General features: G+C 46.5%; 1 protein-coding gene across 2 annotated transcripts; it reads left to right on the top strand.

The window, feature by feature from the left end:
- The first annotated feature begins 769 nt into the window (after window positions 1-769).
- Window positions 770-21724, top strand: LOC120681856 (calcium uptake protein, mitochondrial-like). 2 transcript variants are annotated; one of them, XM_039963497.1, is made up of 6 exons: window positions 770-1147; window positions 1727-1803; window positions 1895-2109; window positions 2422-2505; window positions 2980-3267; window positions 20737-21724. In XM_039963497.1, exons 1-5 carry the CDS (start codon window positions 844-846, stop codon window positions 3224-3226), a joined length of 927 nt encoding a protein of 308 aa, XP_039819431.1. In that variant the 5' UTR covers window positions 770-843; the 3' UTR covers window positions 3227-3267; window positions 20737-21724. The 2 variants fall into 2 exon arrangements, 1 of the variants encoding a protein (XP_039819431.1); XR_005678111.1 differs by lacking the exons at window positions 2980-3267; window positions 20737-21724 and having other exon boundaries at window positions 1727-1794; window positions 1888-2109; window positions 2422-2794.
- The last annotated feature ends 240 nt before the right edge of the window (window positions 21725-21964 follow it).

The raw sequence follows: 21964 nt of genomic DNA on the forward strand, positions 1-21964 counted from the left end.
TAGCGATGATCGACATGCACTGGGGCACACCACCGCGGTGCCGTAGCGATTTGCACCCGGGAGAGCCTCCGGTCACCGGTCCGCCACAATAAAAGCGGCCCCGCCACGGCGACGCGTTCCCCATCCTGGTCTACCAGGTTTACCGTTTCGGTCAGAAAGACCGAAATTTGTACTTTTTTCTGTTTTCGCTATTCACCGGAAGCGAATTTCAATCCGGAAACTGGGTGACTTCGGTTTCAAATTTAAAAATATAAAAATCAAACTTTGGTAAAAAAATAAAATTCGGAACCGTAAAAACGAAATGGTGAACCTGATCCCTACACGGCCACACCTGCCTCCCACCCACTTGCCGCCGCGCCTCCTCTTCGTTTTCTCCCTTTCCACTCTGCTCCGCACCTACCCATCGCCGCCTCCTCTCCCCTGTCTAGTCCTCCCAGAGTCTAGGCCGTGTTCAGTTCCATTTTTCCAAATTCCAAATTTTTTTTCGGCACTTGCATGGAGACTTAAATCTAGATGAAATAAAAAACGCATTGCGACTGCTGTCTGTAAATGGCGAGACGAATCTAATGAACCTAATTAGGCTGTAATTAGATGCTAAATTGCTACAGTAATGCTACAGTAAATAACCTCTAATGATGGATTAATTAGGCTCATTAGATTCGTCTCGCGATTTACAGACGAGTACTGTAATTATTTTTGTGATTAGTCTATGTTTAGTATTTCAAATATAGAAAAATGTCTTTTCAAAAAATTTACAGGCTGCAACCAAACACGGCCCTATCCGCAGCAACCGTTCGCCGCGCCGCGCCGTGCGAGATCAGCTCGATCCGAGCGACGGCGGCCATGACTTCCCTGCCCCGCGCGGCCCGCCTCCTCCGATCCGCCGTCGGGCGGCTGAGGTCGCCCCCTCCGCCGCCGGTGCGGCTCTTCTGTAGCGCCGCGGGAACCGGGACCGGGACGGGGGCGGGGACCGGGCGCGAGGCCGCGATCGTCGCCACCGCCATTGCGCTGGCCGGGTCCGGGCTCGGGCTGTGGCTGAAACCGCCCTCGCTCGCCGACTCCGGCGAGGCGGTCGGCGGCCAAATCTCGGTCGCCGGCGGCGGCGCCGCGGAGGCCCGGGAGGAGAAGGGTCGGTTCCTGTTCGCAGGTGAGCGCCCTGTCGTCCCCGCTTGCGTCCTCCTGGTCTGCGATCTCTCTGTCTCCGTGCTGGCTGGGAGGTTTAATTGATTGATGGACTCGCGCGTTCGGGTTTGGGGTTTTCTGCTGCTGCGGCCGCCGCCGCCGCCTCTATTGTTTCGTGTTAGTATGGCTTAGCTTACTGCTATGCATTAGGATGTTTGGAGCTTTGCGCGGTAAAGAACAAAGCTGTGCCAGGTAGACTCCTTGCAAGACTGTACGCTTCTGCTGCTTTTGATCACCCGTTTGCACGTCCTGCTTGGGTTGCGAGCGGTACGGTGCTGTCCTGGCTGTACCACTCCTGCTAGATAAGTGATAAGCCAATGGGTCACTAGAAAACTAGGTGACGCGGCGGCACCGTACAGGAAAGTCCGTAACCGTTACGATTTCTGCCTTTTGATCAACAGTACGTAAGCGTGCCCTGCTAAATACGTGTAGTTTTGCTTAGTTGTCTGAGTTTATCTTCTTCAAGCTTAGCAAATCTGACTGGAATGTTGATCTGATTATAATCCTATCATTTTTGTTCCTCTTCACTCTGCGCGTCCTACAGACTCATTCCGCAGAAGGGTGTTCTTTAATTACGAGAAGAGGATACGGCTTCTCAGCCCTCCTGAAAAGGTAATGTATGTAGTGCTGCATTAAGGATACTTCGGGGAAATTCGATTCAATAAGTGTTGGCAACAAATTTCTAACTGGTATATTTCTCGATAGATCTGAGTACTTTGCGTCTGTGAGGAACCCAGAAGGTGAAGTTTACATGTTGCCCTCTGACTTGATGAGGGCATTAGTCCCTATTTTCCCTCCATGTGAGTCGACTGCAGTTCGCGAAGGGCGATTAAGGGGGGAGCGGAGCCCTGGAGAGTTGCATTGTGCTCCATCGGAATTCTTCATGCTGTTCGACACAAATAATGATGGCCTCATCTCCTTTGCCGAGTAAGTAGAATGAACTTCAGAAAAATGCTGTATCTATTCACTGTGTTCAGACTATTGAACTTATGCCACTTGGATTTCTTTTCTGCATAAATATTGTCCTTGGTTTATTGTAAGAAAATCGTGAAAATCTGTAGGTGTTTGTATAGCACCTGTTCAGGATAAATGTAGTGTATATATCAATAAACATGGCACTACGCCATAGATACAATGCATATATTGGAAGTCATGGTGCAATACCATAGCTGTTTTCTGTATGATGCACTGCTAGACAGGTATATTATTAGTTTCTAAATGCCTGTGGTGTCTTGACAGGTACATCTTTTTTGTAACATTGCTCAGCATTCCCGAGTCAAATTTCAGTGCGGCTTTCAAAATGTTCGACGTTGACCATAGCGGGTGAGTTCTTATCCCGTCACCACACTCGGTCTTGATAATATACGGTCTGCAGTGTGCTGTTTCTTAGATATCAACTTGTCCGGTTCTATTTGTGTTTGACAAATGAACATGAAGAATTTGATGGAGTGAGAGAAAATTGACCTGATGTCTAGTTCACTTCAGTTTGAAATTCCTTTTTCCTATGTAATGCATGTTGTTTAGTAAAAGCTACGAAAGGTATGTTTCCCCTTTAATTTCTCTTGTATCCATGCACGAACAAGAATATATTTAAGTAGTCTTGTTTGTGCTATATTATTGTTTACCTGTGATCATTGCCTGCAGTTAATTTATCTCGCTCAGAAAAAGACCAGCTCTTTATGAGCATGTTCAATCATCTGACTTGTTAGTTGATGATAAAAGAAGGGTATGGATAAAATTTAGCCACCTTCTCAATGTAAATTTGTCGTTCTCATTGGGGACATGTCATCTTTTCAGGGTGATCGACAAAGAGGAGTTTAAGAAAATAATGGCACTGATGCGGTCTTTTAATAGACAAGGAGCCACCCATAAGGATGGCTTACGTATTGGACTTAAAGTTGGCCAGCCTGTGGAAAATGGAGTGATTGAGTTCTTCTTTGGTAATGATGGAAATGAACCTCTACACTATGATAAGTTTACAAAATTTTTGAAGGACATGCATGATGAGGTGATTTACTTCTTTTATTCTTTTGTCAACACATGATGGCTTGTCCACCAATATTGCCTCCTGCCTTGACCTGGAAGGTAAATGCATTTATATTATTTTATCCAACACCTATAACATGAATATTTTTATCCAACACCTACTTTTCATAGCATGTATATAGACATATACCTGCCAGCCAATGGTTGTTTATTTCCTTCATTGCCTTAATAATTTCTATTGATTTGTCTGGACTTACCCTTTTAAGTAGATTAAGTATACAATTCTCTGAACTTTATCTCTTTTAAGTATACAATTAAGTATATAATTTATCTTGTTGAATCTTGGAGACATTCAAGTAAAAGATGTACCAAAAATATCTAATAAACACCATCATTTAAGGAGTTTTCAAGATAAAAATATCCAATTTTTAAATGGACACAGCTAAAATACAGCTGGCCGTAAATTTACTTGTTCGTACGGCCGCACCGTTTTAGGAATACAATGATTAGGAATCAACGTGCAGGGCAGTGACACGTGCAAGTAATTTTAGAACTTAAAAAAGTTATAGTTCTTAAACCACCCATCAAAATCAAAATCCGATTGCACAACTGTATCTCTTTCGAGGAGATCTTCAAAACAAGACCCCACTTAAATTTATTTCGACGATACTTTTCAAAACACATAAATTATTTTATGTGCTATGAAAAAATGCCAAATCAATTAGTCAAAATGCTCAATCGATCTGTTAAAGTTGCCTATTATTGATCGAGCGATAAACATTCACCTACCTAACAAAGTTGTTTACTCTTATTCACTATTGACACTAAACATTCTATCTTCACAATATGAACACCAATATCCACTTCACTGAATCCGGGCATGCAAAAGCAACATGATGTAAATCTATAAGCAATTTCTGCAAACATCATAGGCAAATTAGAATGCGCGAAAAAATATTTTCTCTCAAAAAAATATGTCATCAAAACATAGTGGTGTGAGATCTTGTTTTGAAACTTTTATTGAACCAAGCACACCTGTGCAATCGGATTTTGATTTCGATGCTCGGTTTTGAAACTATGATCTTTTTTAGTTTGAAATCATTCCCATGGATATGCCTTTGCTTTATCTGGTTGCCCTCACGTTGTAAGGATCGATGGACCAAGAGGGGGGTGAATTGGGCCTTTTTCAAATTTCTAAAACAATTAAAACAACCTTAACCTATACAAAGCTAGTAAGGCTCAATTCACCAACTGGCTAACTAAGCAAATTACACAAGCTATCAAAGATACAACAGGATATGAAACTAAGCAAGGTAGAACTAAGTTATGATCACTAAGGTCAAGCACATGAATAATTGCATGAAAGTAAGTGCTTGAAATGAAAGAGTGGGCAAGAGACAACCGGATTTTTTCCCGTGGTGTCGATGTGTTGGCACACACCCCTAATCCACGTTGTAACACTCACTAAGAGTCTTGTCACCTCCCATGTCACCGAGACTTGGGCGCTCACTAAGAGTCTCCGTTCACCATCCCGGCGTGGTGGAGCTCAAGCCACGTACAAACTTCTTCGGGCTCCCACAATCCTTGGCAAGCTCCGGAAGAAACACCTTCAATCACCAAGATCGCCTAGGTGCTGCCAATCACCAAGAGTAACAAGCTAGGGTCTTCACTTGAGCAAGAACCGATCACCAAGAACGGATGCACACAAGCTTCTCTCTACTCAAGTCCTTAGTCTTGCTTCTTGAATGATTGAATGAACAAAAGTGTGGAAGATGAAGCTCAAGGTGGCTCTCAACAATAGTATAGTGTATGAATGTTGCCTGGTGTCAAGAGAGTGCAAAATGACCCATTGGAGGGGTATATATATAGGCAGCTCACACGAATAGAGCTGTTGGAGAAAAGCTGCCAGAAAACTGCTTAGCGCCGGTTAATCCGACGAACCTCCAATAGCCAGCGTCGGTTTAACCGATGAATGTAAACTGCCCATTTGGAAAACTAGCCGTTACAACTTGGGCAGATTAACCGACGTATCATCGGTTTAACCGGTGAGTGTAGTTGTCCACTGATCAACTGAAAAACCAAGTCTCTGGACAACTGCACCGATGTTAACTCAAATCCATCGTCGGTTTAACCGGTGAGTATAACTTCTGAAATCCCTGAGAAAACCAACTCACTGGACAATTGCACCGATGCTAATTTCAAACATCGTCGGTTTAACCGGTGTATAAAACTTGAAACACCCTGGAAAAACCAACTCTGGACTAATGCACCGACGTTCATTTCAAACATCGTCGGTTTAACCGGTGTATAGAACCTGTCCAGACTCTAATAACTGCGTTTAACCGACATATAGAAAAGTTGAGTCGTCGGTTAAACCGGTGTATAGACTTTTTCTGATTTTGCCTTTTCTGATTTGAGTCTTGAATGAAATCCAAATATTCTTGAGATATAAGTTGAAAACCACTTATTTGAACTTCTAGGAACCTGAGTGACCATAGTGTGCATCCATTTTTAAATGACCATGTCCATGCTCAAGTTACTTGACCTTAACCCCTCTTAATAGTGCGATCACTACAAAACTATAAAATCTATACTAACTTAAGTGTCCTTCTCAACCTTATGACACTTAGGACTAGAAAGATCCTTAGTCTTGATATATATTTGAGTTGAATACCGAGATCGCCTTTTTGAATAACGAAATTGAGGGGCCTCTTTAACAAATGACCAAATGAGCGATAATGATTCATTAAACTGCACAAACTCATTAGTCACAATAATGGTTGTCATTAATCACCGAAACATACCTAGAGGGCCTAGGTGCTTACAATCTCCCCGTTTTTGGTGATTGATGACAACACAAACAATAAATAATAACGAGAGAGCGAGGAAGATAAATAGGAAAACTCAAGCAAACTCGAAAGAGAACCAAGGAGCTCAACGGCTCAAACGAAATCCATAGATATGTCTCAACACACAGCATACTCAAGAGTCAAATGTACATATCCATGAACTAACATCAAATGATAATAAAACATCAAGGTCCTTCAACTACGAGCTCTCTCAATCTCTACCCTCCCTCTGACTCCAACTCCCCCTAACTCTCTCCCCCTTTGGCATCAAAGCACCAAAAAGGCGAGCTACTGATCCAGCTGTCGTGGCACAGCGAGGAAGCGGTCCGGATCGTCGTCGTCGTCGGACGGAGAGCCCTCAGTGACGGACGAGAGCTGCTGGTCTGAACTGACTGGGGGTGTAGCTGTCGTGGAGGCTCTCGTGCTAGCACTTCCTGGGAGAGGGTCCGTAGACGTGGTAACCGGCTTAGCAGAAGAAGTGTCAACATCTGAAGTAGTAAGTGCTGAAGCTGCCGGCTGTGTCGACTGTGGAACTATAGACTCCTCTCCTCCTCCCCCTAAAGGCAGTGTCTGTGGTACGACGGGGAGGGCGACTGACTGAACTGCCGACGGTGAGTCCTGGAAGAGTGTAGTCGCTGGCAGTGGTGAGAAGAGCGGACGACCGGCAGACCCAAGGAGTGCGGACATCGAGAACGTGGTCTCCGGTGTCGCCGAAGTAGCTGGAGCTATAGTAGGGGCTGGAGCAGGAGTGACTGTAAGCTGAGGTGCTCCAACACCCTGAAGGCCTGGCTGCTGCGGGGCGAGTCCGGTGTGAGTGTATAGCTGTGTGATCATCCCGAACATCACCATCATGCCCTGCTGCATCTGCTGAAACTGAGCATCTGTCTTCTATGATACTCGATCAATGAGCCCGACAAAACGCTCCTCGGCTGCAGCACGCTCTCGAGCAGCCTCTCTCTGAATGGCTGCTAGCTGAGCCTCATGAGGTCTCCTGGCCTCCTCCTGTGCTATTCGATCCTCTCGCTGCTGAGTGACAAGCTGCTGAAGAAGAGAGGTAAGCTCGGACGGCTGAGTCACCTGGGACTCTGTGACTGTGGCAGCTGCGGGTGACGAGTGAGTTGGCTCTCTGGACCCTCCTGCCTCGTGGTTGTGACTGGCGGGTGCTGCAGGAAAGTACTCGGCATCCTCGGAGGAGTCTGACACAAGCTCAGACCAGTGAATCTCATCATCCCCTCCGGGAAGCTGTGCCTCGGCTGCCAGAAGTGTCTCGTCCTCCTGTGCTACTCGGGTCTGTGCCTCTGGTGATAGCTGTGCCATAGCAGCTCTCTCGGCATGTCTGCCTCTCCTCCGGTCCTAGGGAGCTGTCGGACGGTAAACTGGAAATCGGGGAGCCTCATCCTGACGGTATACTGCACTGACGGGTGACTCAGCTGGCACAATCATAGAGCATATGTAGCTGATCCAGTGAGCATAAGGAAACTGACGTACAACACTCATCCCATCAGTGATCACATCCTCGATCTCAGCCAAAATGAAGTCAACAATGTCAAACGGCTCGTGAGTGAGTATGTGAAGTAGTAGCAGCTGCTGCAAACCAGTGAACCCCTCTGGGTAGCCACTTCTCGGTAACAGGGTCCTCCGGAGTGCCATGTGAACAGTGTACGCCTCTGGGGTCAGCAAGCTGGGTACTCTGGCATACGACGCTGGAAACGGTTGGCGGAAGCACTGAGAGATCGCCTCATGAGAAGGTGCAATCCCGCCAATCATCGCTCTGCACGGTGGATCTGCGTCTCCGTATACCATCTCGTGCAGGGAGACATCAACCAAATCGACTCCGAGAATCCCTGCAATCGTCGCCCTGGACAAGCCAAAGACCTGGCCTCCAAACACGAAGTGTACGGCTCTGCGCTCGGGAGCGATCCAGGCTGTGGCATAAAACACTCTGACCCAGTCCTCGATATATCTGTTCTGCTCTATCTGAAGTAGCCTGGGCAGACCTCTGAAGTGTGCAAAATGCTCTCTAACATCTGCTCCCCCTGCAGCTGTCCTCAGAGAAACCCAGTCAAGCACCCTGTGCGGAAAGATCCTGTGCCCTCGCCTCTGGTAGGTCTCGTAGAAGCTGGCCTGAAGAAGTGTCCTGAATCTACGGTCGACCCTGCTGTCACGGGGCACGGGGAACCAGTCCTCCTCTCCAACACTCCACCTGAGCCTCTTGACCTTCGCCGCATTGGCCTTGGTCAAGTTCAGGAGCAGCACACCTGGCTCCAGACGCACAACAATGTCCATACGGAACACTGCGCGCTCGGCCTCTAGGGCCTCGGCTATACGGGCTGCTGCTGCTGCGGACCTGCGAGGCTCCTGTGGCTGGTGACCTCCTCGCGTCCTCGGTCCAGTGCGACGCTCGATCGCGGGCGAAGACTCTCCTACTGGGGACGTCTGCCGAGTGCGGCCAGAACGTCGTGGAGTCGGTGACCCCTGAGCACTCTCTCCCTGGGACTGCTCTGACAGTGCTGCATCTGAATCTGCATCTGACTCTGAGCGATCTGACTCTGCAGCTGCCTCAGTCATGGCTCTGGTGGCCCTGGCACCTCGCACCCTGCCCATACCTCGACCTCTGCCTCTGCCCTTGGCTGGCTGCTCCCTGATCGCGAACGGACGAGCACGGCCTGACGCCTGCTCCTCGGCGGCCTTGGCCACCATCTCGGCCCTCTCGGCCTCCCTATCTGCGCGGGTCCGCTTGCGGGCCGGCTTCTCAACCACAACTTCCTTCCCCTTCCTCTTCTCGCGACCCATCTTGATCAGGCAAAACGTCGAACACTTTGCGCGCACCGAGTGAGAGAGTGAACTGCAGCGCAAGGTGAACGGTGCTGTTGCGTGGGCGGCTCTGTGGCGGTCAGCGGCGGCTCTTGTGCGTGGCAGTAGCGCTGAGTGGCAAGCGGTGGCGGCGGCGAGCAGCAAGTGATGGCGTACGCGGGCGGCGCGGGCGTGCGCGGGCGGAGCGCGAGCGGCGGTGGTGCAGGCTGCGCGTGGCGGCGGCTTGGGTCGGCGGCGTGGATGGCGCACGGCGCGTGGAGCGTACGGGGCGCGGCGGCTATGGCGGAGCGGTGACGGCGGCGTGTAGGCGAGTGCGGCGGCGGCTCGAGTCGGGTGTGGAGCGGCGGCGGCGTGAAGGGAGAAAGGAAAACAGAGGCCACGGCTCGAGCAAGAAACATATATGACAGGTGGGCCCACGATTTTCCTTAACGCCGGTTTAACCGATGCTTAGGTTTAGAACGCCGGTTGATTGCATCGGTTTAGTTCACCCGAGACTCCAGCAGAAAATCATCAGAACGCCGGTTGATCCGACGATAGGCAATTTGAACTCGCCGGTTGAACGCTGCTAACACCGGTTGATTGTTAGGTCAGATCTGAGTTACGTTCACCGGTTGATCCGATGCAGTGACTTTTGTATACGCCGGCTGAACGCCTAGTTTGACTGAGCTGAGTCAGAAACTTAGTAACGCCGGTTAAACCGATGGCTTAAAAACTTTTAAGCGTCGGTTTAACCGGTGAACTCGAAAAACCTTCACTCAGCTCACTCTTCTATGCTAAGTCCAATAAACTTATAAAATTCAACTAAACTCAAGTTAATGGACTTGCATAGGCGACTTTACCCCACAAAATAATTAGGATAGCACACTAGCTTAATAGTTTTTCTTTTCAACATAAGGAAAAGCCGCAAAGCGAGACAAACCGCCAAATAAAATGTATGAGCCTTGTCATAGGAGTATTGAAGATAGAGAGCTTCAAACTCATCATGACATGACTCACTAGGCAATAACGCACCTAACACTTTGCTCTTTTCACTTTTCATGAATTAAGATCTTGTATATGAAACAAGTCTCATTTTCATCAAGTGATCTCCTTTGTGACCCTTACGCATGCAATGATGATGCAAGTTACAACCACATGCGAAAGACGAGTAAACATGAAGTGCACATCTATATGACAAGAAATGCATAACAAGAATTTAAGTTCTACTTGTCAAGTTTGAATCCACGGGAAGCTTCTTCATGATGAGCCTTTCTACAAGACTAGAGGAAAACAAGTGGACCACCACCTCTAACTAAACCCATGCTCATCATTATCTTACCATGGTTAGACAAGTGTCCTATATGTATGCATTTTTCTATATGACATGACAACTTACATGACGTTTGCCGCATCTAATACATTAAGCTCATTCCTTAGCCTAACAAAAGTACTCTCGTCTAAAGGTTTTGTGAAAATATCCGCCAATTGCTCATCGGATCTCACACCTTGAAGAGATATGTCTTCATTTTTGCTTCGTGATCACGCAAGAAGTAATGGCGAATATCAATGTGCTTTGTGCGAGAGTGTTGAACCGGATTCTTGGCAATTTTTACGGCACTTTCATTGTCACAAAGAAGTGGTATCCTATCTAGTTTCACACCAAAGTCCAAAAGGGTTTGCTTCATATATAGAATTTGGGCACAACATGCACCGGCCGCTATATATTCTGCTTCCGCGGTGGACAAAGCCACGGAATTTTGCTTCTTACTCGACCAAGAAACTAGAGAACGCCCAAGCAAGTGACAACCCCCGGAGGTACTCTTGCGATCCACACGGCTTCCGGCAAAATCCGAATCCGAGTATCCCAAGAGATCTAACCTAGCGCCTTTGGGGTACCATAAGCCTATGCTTGGGGTGTGCTTGAGATACCGAAAGATCCTATTCACAGGCAAGAGGTGTGATTCCTTTGGGTTTGCTTGAAAGCGGGCACACAAGCACACACTAAACATTATATCGGGCCTAGATGCGGTAAGGTAAAGCAAAGACCCTATCATAGAACGATAGAGGGATTGATCAACCGGTTTACCGTCCACATCCAAGTCAAGATGCCCATTGGTTGCCATGGGTGTCTTGATCGGCTTGCACTCATCCGTCTTGAACCTTTTGAAGATATATTTAGTGTATTTTTCTTGATGGATGAATGTCCCTTCCTTCAATTGTTTGACTTGAAAACCAAGGAAGAAGGTCAATTCGCCGATCATGGACATCTCGAATTCTCTAGACATCATAGTAGCAAACTTATGGCTTAGTGAATCATTAGTTGAGCCAAAGATAATATCGTCAATATAAATTTGACAAATGAAAAGATCCTCGTTGACGTCTTTTGTGAACAATGTAGTGTCCACCCTCCCGATTTTGAAGCCTTGCATGATTAGGAAGTCACGAAGCCTCTCATACCATGCCCTTGGAGCTTGTTTGAGTCCATAGAGTGCCTTGTGCAACCTATAAACATGGTTAAAATTCCTCGGATCTTCAAATCCGGGAGGTTGCTTAACATAAACAAGTTCGTTAATAACGACATTTAAGAATGCACTTTTCACATTCATTTGATATAACTTGATATTATGATGTGAAGAGTAAGCAAGAAGGATGCGGATAGCTTCAAGTCTTGTGACCGGAGCAAAAGTTTCACCAAAATCCAAACCTTCGACTTGAGAAAACCCTTTTGCCACAAGTCTTGCTTTGTTGCGTATCACCACCCCATGTTCATCTTACTTGTTTCGAAAGACCCACTTGGTGCCGATGATGTTCTTGTCTTTCGGAGGAGCTTCGAGGACCCAAACTTCATTGCGGGTGAAGTTGTTCAATTCTTCTTGCACGGCCATCACCCAATCCGAGTCCTCAAGTGCTTCCTCTATGCTAGTGGGTTCAATAAAATAAACAAACGAGTAATATTCGCAAAATGAACCATGCTTAGAGCGAGTTCTTACTCCCTTGGAAGGACTTCCAATGATTTGACCAATTGGATTATCCTTGGAGATACGACCATGCTTCACTAGCGGTACATGCGTGGATGTTTGTTGGGGTGGATCATGCGTGACTTGTGTTTGTGGTGGAACATTTTGCTCTTCTTGTTCTTGGACTTGGGGTGTTGGCGTTGGCACATTTTCTTGAGATTGTGGATCATCTTTTTCTTGATCTTCATCCACTTGGGGTGCCGTGGAGGTTCTTGGTATAGATGAGGAAGGTCCCCCCCTTGATCATTGCCTTCATGCACCTCTTTCGGCTTGATATCCCCAATGGACATCTTTTTCAAAGCTTCATCAATCTCCTCATCACCTACATTGTCATAGCCAATAACCTTCTCTTGGGAGTCATTAGATTCATCAAACTTCACATCACATGTTTCCTCAACTAACCCGGAGGTTTGATTGAATACTCTAGACGCTTTGGAGTTTGATGCATAACCAAGAAATAAACCATCATCACATCTACTCTCAAACTTACCGAGCCTTTTTTTCTTATAGATGAAGCATTTGCAACCAAAGACTCGAAAGTAGGATATATTTGGTTTCTTTCCGGTGATGAGCTCATATGGAGTTTCCTTGAGGAGTCGGTGGGGATACACTCGGTTGGATGCATGGCAAGCCGTGTTGTTTGCTTCCACCCAAAACTTCTCGGACGTGCCATAATCATCCAACATTGCTCTTACTAGAGTGATGAGTGTCTTGTTCTTTCTTTCCACCACTCCATTTTGTTGAGGCGTGTAGGTGGCGGAGAACTCATGCTTGATGCATTCTTCATCGCACCATTCTTCAATCTTCATATTCTTGAACTCGGTGCCGTTGTCACTCCGGATCTTCACAATTGGGGAGTTGTACTCCCTTTGAGCTCTTCTTGCAAATGTCTTGAAGACTTCCGGAGTTTCTCCCTTATCGCCTAAAAATATGACCCAAGTATAGCATGAAAAATCATCAACGATTAGTAGGCAATAAAGGTTACCACCAATGCTCTTGTATGTAGTTGGACCAAAAAGATCCATGTGTAGTAGCTCGAGCGGCTTGGAGGTAGACAACATCGTCTTGATGGGATGATGTGTTGCAACTTGTTTTCCGGCTTGATATGCTTTACATAATTTGTTCTTGTCAAATGTGACGTCCTTCAAGCCGGTGATCATCCCTCTCTTGTGGGCTTTCTTGAGGTTGCTCATGCCAATATGAGCAATTCTTCTATGCCAAAGCCACCCAAGAGACGACTTGGTGAAGAGGAATGTCATAGAGCTTGTTTGCTTTGACGAGAAATCCACAAAGTAAATGTTGTCATGCATAAACCCCGTGAATACCAATGACTTGTCTTCTTCAAGAGTTACTACAACACCATTCTTGTCAAAGGTACACGTTAGTCCAAGATCACATAATTAAGCAATTGAAATAAGATTAAAACTAAGTGCTTCTACAAACAAGACATTAGAAATAGATAAATCTTTTGAAATTGCTATTCTACCCAAACCTAAGACTTTTCCCCTTGAGTTATCACCATAGGTGACATATTCATGATCACCGGGGTGTTCAAGAGAGGTGAACATGCTATCATTGCCGGTCATGTGTTGAGATCAACCGCTATCAAGTACCCAATGTTTTCCACCGGCTTTGTAATTCATCTACACACATGAGAATTCACTTTTGAGTTTTTGGAACCCAAACAAGCTTTGGGCCTTGCACATGTGTGACAAGAGCTTTTGGGACCCAAAATTGCTTGGGGAGCTTCTTCTTTGACTCCTTCGTAATTTTGCCAATGAATTTGGCCTTCACCTTGCCCTTCACTTTACTCAAAAGAAAATGGTTCTTTTGAAACATTGATGAGTAATTCTTTGGTAAAGTGGGAAGAGGGCGTGATGGTAAGGTGCATTCCCTAGTGTGGTGCCCGATGACTTGGCAATGTTGGCAATATGAACCAACTTCCTTGATGAAGCTAGTCTTAATCTCCGGAGATGGAGTAGTGCCTTTATTTGGCTCCGGAAATGAACCAAGACCTCTCTTGCCATAGTCACGTGCATTGTTGGAGAGAATTTCCTTGTGGATGTATTCTCCTCTTGAGAGCTTCTCCACACTACTCTTGAGGCTTGCCACTTGATCCATCAATTTCTTTTCCCTAGAAGGAGCAAGCTCGGGCACAATATTAGTAGCATTTGCATTAATGAGTAGGTCATCACATGAAGTAGAAGCATTGACATTTTCAATGGTTCCATTGACAAAGTTCTCAAGACTTGGGTCAATTGCTTCATAGGCAAATTCAAGTTCTTGATATTTGTGAGCCAACTCCCTATGCTCTTGTTTAAGTTTTTTGTGGCTCTCTTCAACTTGCTTAGCAAGTACAAGTGACTCATTGTGCTTTTTGAGCAAATCATTGTACTTGCCAACTCCCTATGCTCTTGTTTAAGTTTTTTTGGCTCTCTTCAACTTGCTTAGCAAGTACAAGTGACTCATTGTGCTTTTTGAGCAAGTCATTGTACTTGCCAAGCAAATCGGAGTGAGCAAGCTCTAACTTGGCATGAGTGCTCTCAAGAATCTTGACTTTGCTCTTTTCCCTCTTGATAACGGATGTATACTCATTAATGAGGTTAGTAAACTCATAAGGGTCAAGCTCTCCATCACTATCATTGTCACTATCCACCTCACATACCTTTGTGTTACTTTTTGCCATGAGGCACATGGGAGGCGGAGGTAGCGGTGATTCTTCATTGGTGAGGGCGATGGTGACGATGTCTTCTTCATCACTTGAATCTTCACTTGATGAGACATCGATCACCCACTCTTGTTTTTCCACCAAGAAGCTTCTCTTGGTGTGCCCTTTCTTCTTTGGGAAGAGCTTGGTCTTCTTGTCATGGCTCTTCTTCTTCCCAAGCTTCTTGTTCTTCTTTTCATCCTCTTCATCATCGCTTGAATCATGACGATGTTTGCTTTTATTGTCCTTTTTTCTTTTGTCCGGCTTGGGGGCAATCGGGAGATATGTGGCCTTTTTCTCCACAATTGTAGCATGTTTTGTACTTCACATCTTCCCTTGGTCGGAACATTCTTCTTTTAGGGTCAAAGTTGTAACTCTTCTTGTTTATCTTGTCGCTCAAGCGTGTGAACTTTCTCATCATGAGAGCAAGTTCTCTATTTTCTTCATCATCGGATGAGTTTTTATGATGATCCTCTTCTTCATTGCTTGAGCTTGATTCTTGCTTGATGATCTTGAGCTTGCGGGGCTTGTTTGCCTTGGTTTTGAGAGCGATTGACTTGCTTGTAGTTGGCTCTTCGGATATACCAAGGATACCCATTTCATGAACGTGAATTTCGCCCACAAGCTCTCCCACTTTCATCGTATCAAGATTCTCCTTTTGAAGCATAACATTGATGATGTTATACTTGGGTTTCGGAAGGAGCATAGGAATCTTGCGGTTGATGGAGCCACTGTCAATTTTAGAAACTTCAAGACCATTAATGTCCTTGACAATGACATTCAAGCGATAATACATATCATTACAATTTTCATGAGCTAGCATTTTAAAGGAATCATACTAAGCTCTAAACAAGTGATATTTTTGTTCACAGACTTTTGTGGAGCCTTCATGAATTTAAATTAGCTCTTTCCAAATATCACTTGCTAAGTCCATGCCATTTACTCTAGCAAAGACTTCCTCACTAACGGCTTCGAAAATTGCATTTCTAGCCTTGGCATTCCACTTGACTTGTTCCGATGTGGGAGTTCCGGTGAACCCGATCTTTGTTGCCAACCACACTTCGGGGGCAATCGCATCAAGGTATGCGGCCATACGAACTTTCCAATAGGCAAAGTTCTTGCCCTCGAAGTGAGGCGGCGAACCTCCCATCTTGGTCATAGCTCTAGGCGGTGAAGCCTAATGATCCAAATGAGCAACGAGGCTCTGATACCAATTATAAGGATCGATGGACCAAGAGGGGGGTGAATTGGATCTTTTTCAAATTTCTAAAACAATTAAAACAACCTTAGTCTTGATATATATATTTGAGTTGAATACCGAGATCGCCTTTTTGAATAATGAAATTGAGGGGCCTCTTTAACAAATGACCAAATAAGCGATAATAATTCATTAAGCTGCATAAACTCATTAGTCACAATAATGATTGTCATTAATCACCGAAACATACCTAGAGGGCCTAGATGCTTACACACGTGCATGTACAAATGGGCGGCCGTACAACCGGCCTAATTTACGGCCGGCCTAAAATAAGTCTTTTATCTCTTTCTAATTTACGGCCAGCCTAAAATAAGTCTTTTACCTCTTTAAATATAGAAGTTGTCGAGCAGTGCATCCGCCTAGACTATAGAAAAGGCAACGTTAGCGCTACCAACTATCGGAGTGAGGATGCTGCCATGGCCTTTTTCATTAACATAATGTATGGCGATCATAAGTATAGAATTAGTGTTTATTACCTAATCTAGACACGTCTAGTTCATGAATATAATAAATTAGTTGAGAATACTTCTCCTCCTCTGGTTGCCCTAAAGAAGTTAGGCACTAATAGTAGTTTAGTCAAATAAGACCATCATTTGAAAAGTAATGTTAATAGGAAAACTTAATAAGCTAGCCTTTATGTTTGAGCTAGAAAAGCCATTTGCAAAAGGTTATATAAGCTACAAAGTTTTTTTTTCATTTAGAGCATACAAATTGAGAAAATATAAACTACTATTTTTTTAGTCTAATAGCCAATGACTCACATGGACCAAGGGTGGATTTAGATCCCAAAATTTTACACATCACATCGAATGTTTGGACACATGCATAGAGTATTAAATAAAATCTATTTACAAAATTTTTTGCACGAATAGATTGTAAATCGGGAGATGAATCTAACGAGCCTATTTAATTCATGATTTGCAACAGTGATGCTACAATAATGATTTATTAATTATAAAATAATTATGGATTAATTAGCCTCATTATATTGTTCTCGCGATTTACAATCCATCCGTGCACAAAGTTTTGTAAATAGATTTTATTTAATACTCCAAATTAATAAAATTCTTTTTCAAAAAAAATTGGCATCTTTAATAGACGAAAGCCGTACAATCTTGATCTGGCGGTTGTAATGCGTTCTCGCTAAGTGTCCCGGGCACTCCTGGCTCATCGCCCATTCTTTCTGGCCTCCTCCAAGTTCTCCAACGGATGGAGACGTCGCCGGCTAAATCATTTCTATATATTAAAGACGCACGCTTCCTCGGCCTCCCATTCATCCACGTCAGCTAAAAAATTATACACCGTTCGATACACATCCCACGGCTCTCCTCCCTTCCGCCGCCGGCCGAACCCCGCCTCCTCCTTCCCACCGCCGTCCCGTCCCCGGCTGCTCCTCCTCCTCCCCGCCATCCCCGTCCCCGGCTGCTCCTCCTCCTCCCCCTCCCCGCCGCCGACGCGGCAACCAAGCTCGGCGGGCTTTAGCCCGAGCTTGCCTCCACTCCGCCGGCCAGATCCGGCCGGCCGCCGCTCCTCCAGCCCTCCCCGCGGCCGGATACGGCGGCGGCGCCCACAGATCGGCCGGTGGAGGCATGGATCGAGCGGCGGCGGGCGGAGGCGTGAGCGCGGGCGCGGCTGGAGCTGGGCGGGCGTGCGAGCACGCGGGAGGCGAGCACCGAGCAGCGCGGAGCACGGTGCTCGGCGCGAGGCCGAGGCCCGGGACACGACGCGGTTGGAGGTAGGGCAGCGCGGCTGCGCGCGACGCGGGGGGCCATGGTCGCGGCGGCGGCGGCGGTGGCGGCGGCTCGGGCGTGCACGAGCAGGTGCGGGCGGCGCACGAGCAGGAGGCCGGTAGGCGCGGGCGCGGCCAGCGAGGCTGCGCGTCTGCGGCTGCGTGCAGGACCAGCGGCCGGTGGCGGCGCGGAGCAGCTCGCCCGCTCGGCAATCGCTGCCTCACCTCCACCTCCCTGCTCCTGCTTGCCTCCCTCGCCGCCCTGCCTGTGGCCGCCCTCGAAGGCACACGGCCGTGCACGGTCGGCGGCGCTCCCCACGCGGCGGCGGCGGAGCTCCGCACGTGCGCGCAGCGGCGCTCCCCGCGCGGCGGCTTCGGAGCTCCGTACGCGGCTCGCAGCCCGCGTCGCCACCGCGCCCGCGCCAGCCGCCGCACGCCAATCGCGCCACCTCAACCCGCAGTTCCCCGGCCGGCGTCGCCTAGCCTCGCCTCCGTCCGAGGCTCGCGGCTCGCATCACCTCCGCGCTCCCGCCTGCCACCGCTCGCGTCGCCTCCGTCCGCGGCTCGCGGCCTGCATCCCCACGGCAGTCGCGCCAGCCGCCTGCCGCCGACGCTGCTGTCCCTGACGCCACCGATGTTGCGACGCCAAGCAGGGCAAGGCGGCCGGGCGCGCCTCATTCAGCCCCTCCCCTCCTTGACCTCCCTCCCCTCTGCTCCTGCGTTCCCAAGGGCAGCAAGCCTCGCCGGCTAGCCGGCCGCGGCTTCCGTCCGTCCCTCCCCCAACCCCAAGCTCCCAGAGAAGGATCGGTTGCAGCTCCATGGTCATGAGGCCATGCATCGGTCTGTGCTAGAGCTAGACCGTGGAAGGAGCAGCGGGCAGCCGCAGCAATGCCTGGCCATGGGAATTCCAAGGTGAGCTCTCTCCTTCCCTGCTTATGCCCATCTTGATACCTCTCACCTCTGCCTCCTTCATTAAGTAGTGAATGGTAGGCCAGCTTTGCCGTGATCCTACATTTGTGTCGTTCTGTGGTGCCTCCTGCAGTCATCACGATTCAAGTGCATACAGCCATACACCACGGAAACAGCTTGTAAAGTGTTCGACAGAATGCTCATGAGGAGAATAGGGACAGCAACATGAGGATAGTGGTTGTCTGATCTCCCTGTTGTGCTCTAATAACCACATCAAGAGCATGCCTACTTCTCTACCAGGTCAGATTCCCTCACCCTAATATATGTTTACAAAATTGGCATTGCCCACATATCCGGTTTCTTATTTGCATCTAGCATTCTCTTTGCTTGGTGTTTGTTACGTGGCTTTTGGAGGAAGACATTTTATTTTTCATCAATTAGATGTTTCGTTTAATGTGCCTGCAACTCATGCTCGCTACTTCCACTGCTGCAATAGGATCTCCTGAACCTTGGCAACATATTATTGGAAGTGAAGTCCAAGAAGACACACAGTGGCTATAAAAGATGGAGGAGAGCACCTGGCTCCTCCATGACCTGAAAATGGGCGAATAAAGTTGTAGGTGGATAAATGGTTAGAAAATTTGAACTAGAGATAAAATATGATCCAAATGGTAAGGCAAACTTCAAAAGGCAAATTTATTCTCTTTCTTAGTTTAGTGGATAAATTTGCCTGAATCTTTGGCCTCATTTTATTTTCCTACACCATGCAGGAATTTCAGAGAATGCAGCTTCACTTATCCAAGCAGGTACTAAGGAAAAACTACATTTGCGTGCTAAATCATTTTCTTGCCCATCATAGTTGCAAGTGCAGTGAAATTTTCGAAACAGAAAAAAGAAGTGTGCAACAATATATTTACAGAATAATTATGCCTTATGTTTGCTGTTACCTTTTGTCATTGCTTCTTTCACATATGATGCTCTTAAGTGTGACCCACTTATTTAAGCACAATTTAATATGAACGACCCTTCCACCAGCTTGACAGATGGGTCAGAGATACCTGTAGTTTTTTTACCCGTGGCCTTTTTATATTTGAACTTTGACTAATTTGTTCCCACACCACATCATGTACTTTTCCGGATGAATATACGGAAATCTAATTCTGAGCTGCCACGATCACATTTGCTGATTATAGGTTAAATGGCAGAGATTTCTTCCAGAATAAGTGGAATGTGGCATGTATGGCCTGAGGTGAAACACTTCATATTGAAAGTTTCTTTAAGCAATTTGGATCCTTCTTTGGATATAAATGCACACATCCTGTCTCGGTTGTAGCACGCCAATGCACAGCTCTGGTGAGGCCCTACCTCACCAGCATCGGGGCACCGGCAGTAGGCTGACAACAGAGGTGGTGCACAGGTAGACGAAATTATAGATGTGAGATAGTTAAGAACTATATCTTTTCTTGGTTATATATTTTTTTTTACAATTACTTCTATGCTTTGAATTGAATTTAATGTATGCATTTGCCATGTAAGTATAGCCATTGACATTCATAGGTCCTTATTAGTATTAAACTTGAGTGTCCATATACTTAACTAAATGCACACGGATAGTCAAGACTTGCATAGATTAGTCAAAAGAAGTATTATTAATGCCTTCTATTGAATATGCAGAAACAACATTTATATTGGCTCAACCCTGCTAACTAGAGTATCTCTGCAGCACCTTTAGTTCGGTAAGTTTCGCTTACTCCATGCATGATCTATGCTAGGACCATTAACTGCTACTACTTATTTCCATTTCCTTTGAAAAAATATTGGTGTGTTCATTTATATCAATTCACATCAACATAGCTTGTGATATTGATGTAAGATGGTCTAGGCTTAGTGTTCTTTAGCTCTATAAAATATTTATAGGGAGAGCTTATATAACTATATGTTTGCATACTACTGAGAGCTCCATCGAGAGCTCCTATATCATATTAAATTATTAAGAGTTCCTATATCCTCATTGTTCCAAAAAAAACTAACTGCATCTAGAGTTAATGAGTCCAAGAATTCATTCATGGTGGACATTCATATGTGAAAGATCTTTCAGACAATTGGTTTAACAGACCCATGTAAAATTCCCCGCAGAAGGAATATAGTTTTCAATGAAACACTAATATTTGTTACCATTCAAAGCACTAATATTTTTAACTAAATTTCATAGTTTACAAAATTCTAAATAACCAAATTGATACAAAGTAAATATGAGCGCGCGCGAAGGCGCGCGTAATGTACTCGTTTTTATAATTGATGGACAGTACCGGAATCTTCTCGCTAGCGGCACGCGACTCGAGGTCTGCTTGTAACTCTGCCGCCCCAGCAACGTCGCCCACGCTGGCTATAACTGATGGAGGAGGCTAATGCCTCGTTCGGCTCCCCCTGCCTCTTGCTTTGCTTGTCACGCTTTCCAATCTTCTCCTATCTGCACACCGTCTAGCACCGCAAATGTCATCACTGACTCCAGGAGGGTCGAGGCTGCTCCATCTGCCCACCTGCAGGACCTGCCGGGAACGAGGTGGCGAGGTGGTGGCCAGGGAGCTCGTGAGTACGGAGCTCCTCTGCCTCTGCTTCGAGGGAGACACAGTGGCGCCCAACCGGCGGCCCGACATCAAAGAAGATGTATTCCCCGGCGACCACCCTACTCCACCCGCCCAGCCGCAGACTTCGCATGACAGTGCCTGCTCATGGATCGTGGCTCCTACACACCATATGCTTGGCCTCACCCGCGCGTGCTCTGCCTCCACTGCGTAGCGGACCTCTCCCATCCATGATGCAGGCAAGTTGGTAGATGAAATGCCACCGCTGGTTACTAGCTTACTGCAACATGCTGGGGACATTTAAACCTCCAAGTTACAGCTTCAAGTGGCACGTCTTCCGGACTCCGGTGTCTCCTAAGACTTGGCAATGGAAAGCTGCCTCCAACATTACAACATATCTTTGAGGAGTTGCACATCTATATCTCAAGTATTTAAGATCAGGCAAGTATTGCTAAATTGATTCTCAAGGGAACGAAGGCCACTCTGATCCAACATTGGGGGCATCTTTCTAGTAGTGATCTAAACACACCCCAAATTATAGAAGCTATAATGGGATGAACATATTGCATTTTTTATGCTCATGTCATATCCCTTATGTAGGGTTACATATGGAACACATCAATTTCCCTTGTAAGACTAAAAGAGTTGTTTATCGTATTTCTGGCACCAAGCTACTTGTGTAAAGTGAAATCAACATCATGTCTTTTTATGTCCCCTTGTCTAAACTACACGAGAACTTATTAGCCAAAAAAACAAAAATCAAATAGCTTATTACCGCTGGGGCGACGGATGTAACGAAGGCGTTGGCGGAACATTTGTTGTGATGGAGCCGCCGTTGAACATTTGTTGAGCTGCTGATCTGACCGAGAAATGTCTCCAGCGTTGACTCGATCGACCCAACCTAGCGTCCGAGCCCCGCCAGCCTTCCTCGTCACTCCCGAAATACCGA

This window comes from Panicum virgatum, chromosome 7N (assembly GCF_016808335.1).
Source record: "Panicum virgatum strain AP13 chromosome 7N, P.virgatum_v5, whole genome shotgun sequence".
Classification (NCBI taxonomy): Eukaryota; Viridiplantae; Streptophyta; class Magnoliopsida; order Poales; family Poaceae; genus Panicum; species Panicum virgatum.